Source organism: Bombina bombina, chromosome 6 (assembly GCF_027579735.1).
Source record: "Bombina bombina isolate aBomBom1 chromosome 6, aBomBom1.pri, whole genome shotgun sequence".
Classification (NCBI taxonomy): Eukaryota; Metazoa; Chordata; class Amphibia; order Anura; family Bombinatoridae; genus Bombina; species Bombina bombina.
The window spans coordinates 317,525,803-317,531,858 of record NC_069504.1 but is presented as its reverse complement, the minus strand read 5'-3'; the positions used below and the strand labels follow the sequence as shown (position 1 = coordinate 317,531,858).

Genomic DNA, 6,056 nt, shown 5'->3' with positions numbered 1-6,056 from the left:
TCAGTACTAGATGAAGAACGTTGGTAGACGGAAATCATGTAACTTGATATTACGCACTTTAATCAGCTGGATTTCAGCTGCCTTAGGACTTGTGAGTCGATTTTAAAGGATAACTTTAAACTCAACCAACTTGTGTTTAAAAAAGAGCCAATCTGAATAAGAAATACAGTCTGCAAAACTAAAAATGACTGATTTCAAAAAGATTTATATCCTCCTCATAATATCCACAAGTTGCAAATCACTCTACATTGCAATCAAGAGAATAGTGTATTTATATTGTACCTCTTACCTCTAGGTGTGGTGAGTGAGTTCTGTGGTGAAGAATACCGGCAACACACAAAAAGCCTTCAAAACGTTACAGAACAAACTAATAAAAACTCCATATATAAAATATTCCATGCACAAAAGAAAACAGATTTTGGTGGTGCTACACAATTGATTAAAAATATTAATTCTAAAAAGAAAGCTTGAAAACAGTTAAAATAAATACAAGAAAGATAAAAACAAGACAACCTAATGACCCTTCATGCCTGCGGCTTGCACCTTATTTCTATTGACAAGACACCTTTTGTTTTATCCAGCACAACTTTTATAACATATTATAGAGACTTCTGGATATTTTGCAATTACAAGCATTTACATAAACTGTGTTGTACGTGTTTTTCCAAATGGTTGCTGTTGTAATTATTGTTTCTCCAAGTAGCTAGTGGTTTATGTTTGTGTGCAAGATGTTATGTATTGGGCACTTAATGCAAATAGATATATATATACTGTATATATATATATATATATATATATATATATATATATATATATATATATATATATATATATATATATATATATATATATATACGGATTTCATATTCTTCATCCAGGAATGAACTTTGAATAAAACAAAACATTCCATAGAGTATGAGCACAAACATTGCTTAAATTTAAGTAGATCTTATCCAGATTTTCTGAAAATAATCATAATATTAACAACTATATACTTCTACTTTCCTTTTTTGTTTTTTTACTATAGATTTATGTCCTCAAGGATGTCTTAATGGAGCAGTTTGTAACGAGAATGGTATATGTGATTGTGAAACCTTTCAAGCACAGGGCAGGAGATGCCAGTTTGGTAAGTGTGTCATTTAAATGTCTTGAGGTCCAGTATATATTTAAAGGGATACTAAACCCATATTTTTTTCTTTCATGATTCAGATAGAGCATGCAATTTGTAGCAGCTTTCTAATTTACTCCTATAAGCAATTTTTCTTTGTTCTCTTGGTCTCTTTATTTGAAAATGCAGGAATGAAAGCTTTGGAGCTGGCCCATCTTTGGTTCAGCAAGCGGTATCCAGGGTGCTGAACCTAAAATGGGCCAGCTCCAAAGCTTTTATTCCTGCTTTTTCACATAAAGATAGCAAGAGAATGAAGAAAAATTGCTAATAGGAGTACAATTGAAAGTTGTTTAAAATTGCATGCTCTAACCGAATCATAAAATATTTTTTTTTGGTTCAGTATCCCTTTAACCTTTTATATAGTTTCCTGTATATTTTTTAAATTAAAATATTGTATTGAATACATACTGTAATATAAGCAGATATTATTCTTGGATGATTTTGCTTTGTTTAATAAATGAAAGTAAAACTATAGAAAGATAACCACATTTCACTGTCTGAGGCAGGGCCCAAAAAAAAGGACATGCACTTAAATATATATATAACATGGATATGAAAGAGCAGTTTTGAGATTAATTAAAACCCCTGAATTATATTTCTAATTTAAGACACAGTGGGTGTAAAGACATTAAACTCCACTCTTTGTTGGAACATTTCCAGTGTGTGACCCCTACTGTGAATTGGGTAAAAGGAGGAGGGATTTTTAAAAGTGGGATACTTTCTTGCACTCATTTCCTCTATTCCTAAATCCCTACCTTCCCTGTGCAACTCTTCAAGTGACAAGAGATCACATGTCTCACTTAAAGTTAAGTGTTCATGTTCCTCAATACTATGTGTGCCTTCACAACTTAGAGGGTTCACCTGATTGTCCTTAAAGTGTTTCCTTAGTGTTAGTTTATGTATAAGTTTGTTAACGTCAGTTAAGGTTTTAAGGGGATTAAACTTAGCCACCGGTATAAACCCAAGGCCCAGGATCAAAACCTTTAATTCAATTTTAGTAAGGGGTGTGTCTGAGAGGTTAATGACAGTTTTCAGTTGTACTTTTTGTTCTGTCGTGACTGGTATCTCCCTGTTCCTTCTCTCCCTCTGTTTCCCTCCCCCCTCTGGTTTTCCCTGGGCCCTGCTCCATGTCTGTGCCGGCCACACCACCTGTATATCTCAAGTTTTCCCCAGTGCCTATCTATGCCTCCACTTCATATCTAGACTGGGCTCTCCACTAATTATCTCTCCCGTATGTATGATTGTACGAGTTAGACTGTGCTTGAACGTTAGGTCTAACTACCTGAGGTTCCCTTGTGTGTATAATCGGTGGGGGTTGAGGTTGGTACTGATTAGGTCTGTATTCAACTATTGTAGTCTCATATCTGGTTGTTTTCTCCCCTCCTGAAACCGGGTCCTCCAGGGATTCCCCCTCACTATCTGTGAAAGTTACTTTCTCCTGATCCCTAAGGAACTTATTGTGTTTGTTCTCCAGAATAATCTTTTTGGCCTCAGCCAGTGTGTCTAATAAGATTTTATCAAATACTTTAAATGTAGGGTGCTCTCTCCTTAGACTTAATTCCACCTGTATTGAGCTAATTTGTTCATAGTGTCCAAATACTTGTCCCTTTTTATAGTCTATGTCTAATTGTTCTTTAAAGCTGATGAGACTAATCAATGTCTCATTCCAGGCTCCAATTAAATCTTTGTCATCCGTATAAAAAGTTGGGAATTTATTAAGTCTAAGGCCTCTTGGCATAATGTCCATTTGGTGGTATTCCTCCAAGACCTTTATATCCCATTTCAATTTGTCTTCTTTAATTAGGAAATATTCTAAATCCTCAAACAATTTATTCAAAGAATATTTGGACTTGTCAGTCATGAAAACATCAAAACAGTCTTTAGTACTATCTGCCCGTTGTTGGGCCGTTTGCAGTGTGTAGAAAACACCTGTTGCATTGTCAGTATCCATTTTAGTGTCTATATTATTGTGTTAATAGTGGATGTTTGGTAAGTTTTGATTACAACTGCCCCACTAACTGGGGTAAGAAAATATCAAAGCCCTAATATTGTCAGAGTGACTTAACGGCAACACTACCCAGTGGGATTGTGGGACACCGTAGACCGGGCATGTGAAAGGGAGACTCTAGTGGCCTAGCGACATTGAGTTTTTCACACCCACCCTTTACATTTAACGGAGTCTGACTCACGGAGCAATTTGGGGAATGTGTGAAATTACTGTCCCTCTGACTCTTTAGTGTTTTTTGCAATAAGGGATATTGACTGTTAGACACCTACATATCTCCATGCACTTATCAAGCATTAACTTGGACATTTAAGTCTAATGGAACGTTTGTAATATTTTGTCTCCTGTATTACTTGGCATTGCTTTTCTCTCTACTTGATATCATACCTAAATAATACCACTCAGAAATTTCAGAAATTAAATGAAAATATTTTACCTGTGACCAAGAAGACTCCAGTAGATGCTTGCCCAGGTGAAGCAATAAATTGAATTATACACTCCTGTAGGAATATGGGCATAATTAGGAAAGGAGTGACAGTGGAAGAAATATCCCAAATTGGAAGCGTTACACACAATGCATGACAGTTAGGAGCTTTGCTTAAATCAGTTTAATCACAGATGACATCATAATGACATTATATATAAGCTTCATTAAACTTGATTAATTTTGTAGTTTATGATTGAGGAAGAGTGGTTGTAAGCTATTTCGATACTGGACTGACCTTGTTAGACAGGAACAGACTGATATACTTCAGAAAGTTCTTCTAGGGGAAAACACAATTGGGCTAAAAGAAGCTCCTCCCAGGTTGTAGCTTCTTTTTCTGTATTTATATGTATTATGACCCTGGGGAAAGTCTCCCTAAGGGTGATGGGGGAAACCAGATGTGGGCTCCTTGCCCAATGTGCCTAGAGGGATATGGCTGTACCTCACTGACAAGGAGGAGGTTGAAACGATCATCTGGGGTTGTCATTTTCTTTTTTCAGAGGAGAATTGCATGGTATTTTGGGACTGGACTGATATACTTCAGTAGAATTCTTCTCTGTGAAAAACACAACTTGGCTAAAAGAAGCTATTATTTATTTCTGGCAGATTGCTTCTCTTTCTGTATTTATTTGGCTGTAAGATATTGTAGTGTTCTTGTTAGATCAATAAGTCCTGTCTGGTTGAGAACGTATATGGATTATTGTTTAGTGTCTATATGTGTTGGTTGTGTAAATGTATTCACTTACCCCAAAAAAAAGTTTTTTCTTCAGATGCAGAAGAGATAGACATGCAAAGACATACACAGGTAGGCAAGAATGGACAGATACACTGGCCTAGATTTGGAGTTTGGCGGTAGCCGTGAAAACCAGCGTTAGAGGCTCCTAACGCTGGTTTTAGGCTACCGCCGGTATTTGGAGTCAGTCAAAAAAGGGTCTAACGCTCACTTTGCAGCCGCGACTTTTCCATACCGCAGATCCCCTTACGTCAATTGCGTATCCTATCTTTTCAATGGGATCTTTCTAACTCCGGTATTTAGAGTCGTGGCTGAAGTGAGCGTTAGAATTCTAACGACAAAACTCCAGCCGCAGAAAAAAGTCAGTAGTTAAGAGCTTTCTGGGCTAACGCCGGTTTATAAAGCTCTTAACTACTGTGCTCTAAAGTACACTAACACCCATAAACTACCTATGTACCCCTAAACCGAGGTCCCCCCACATCGCCGCCACTCGATTAAATTTTTTTAACCCCTAATCTGCCGACCGCCACCTACGTTATTCTTATGTACCCCTAATCTGCTGCCCCTAACACCGCCGACCCCTATATTATATTTATTAACCCCTAATCTGCCCCCTCAACGTCGCCGCCAGCTACCTACACTTATTAACCCCTAATCTGCCGTCCACACGCCGCCGCCAGCTACATTATAGCTATGTACCCCTAATCTGCTGCCCCTAACACCGCCGACCCCTATATTATATTTATTAACCCCTAACCTGCCCCCCTCAACGTCGCCGCCAGCTACCTACACTTATTAACCCCTAATCTGCCGAGCGGATCTCACCGCTACTATAATAAAGTTATTAACCCCTAATCCGCCTCACTCCCGCCTCAATAACCCAATAATAAATAGTATTAACCCCTAATCTGCCCTCCCTAACATCGCCGACACCTAACTTCAATTATTAACCCCTAATCTGCCGACCGAATCTCGCCGCTATTCTAATAAATGGATTAACCCCTAAAGCTAAGTCTAACCCTAACACTAACACCCCCCTAAATTAAATATAATTTTAATCTAACTAAATAAATTAACTCTTATTAAATAAATTATTCCTATTTAAAGCTAAATACTTACCTGTAAAATAAATCCTAATATAGCTACAATATAAATTATAATTATATTATAGCTATTTTAGGATTAATATTTATTTTACAGGTAACTTTGTAATTATTTTAACCAGGTACAATAGCTATTAAATAGTTAAGAACTATTTAATAGCTAAAATAGTTAAAATAATTACAAAATTACCTGTAAAATAAATCCTAACCTAAGTTACAATTAAACCTAACACTACACTATCAATAAATTAATTAAATACAATACCTACAAATAACTACAATTAAATAAACTAACTAAAGTACAAAAAATAAAAAAGAACTAAGTTACAAAAAATAAAAAAATATTTACAAACATAAGAAAAATATTACAACAATTTTAAACTAATTACACCTACTCTAAGCCCCCTAATAAAATAACAAAGCCCCCCAAAATAAAAAATGCCCTTCCCTATTCTAAATTACTAAAGTTCAAAGCTCTTTTACCTTACCAGCCCTGAACAGGGCCCTTTGTGGGGGCATGCCCAAAAGAATTCAGCTCTTTTGCCTGTAAAAAAAAAACATAC

General features: G+C 36.3%; 1 protein-coding gene across 1 annotated transcript in view; it reads left to right on the top strand.

The window, feature by feature from the left end:
* Window positions 1-516: 516 nt before the first annotated feature.
* Window positions 517-6,056, top strand: part of OTOGL (otogelin like) — a 410,237-nt gene continuing 404,697 nt past the window's right edge. Inside the window, exons 1-2 of the mRNA XM_053719241.1 lie at window positions 517-652; window positions 1,028-1,126. Of these exons, the coding sequence (XP_053575216.1) occupies window positions 517-652; window positions 1,028-1,126 (235 nt within the window). The remainder of the gene's footprint in view (window positions 653-1,027; window positions 1,127-6,056) is intronic.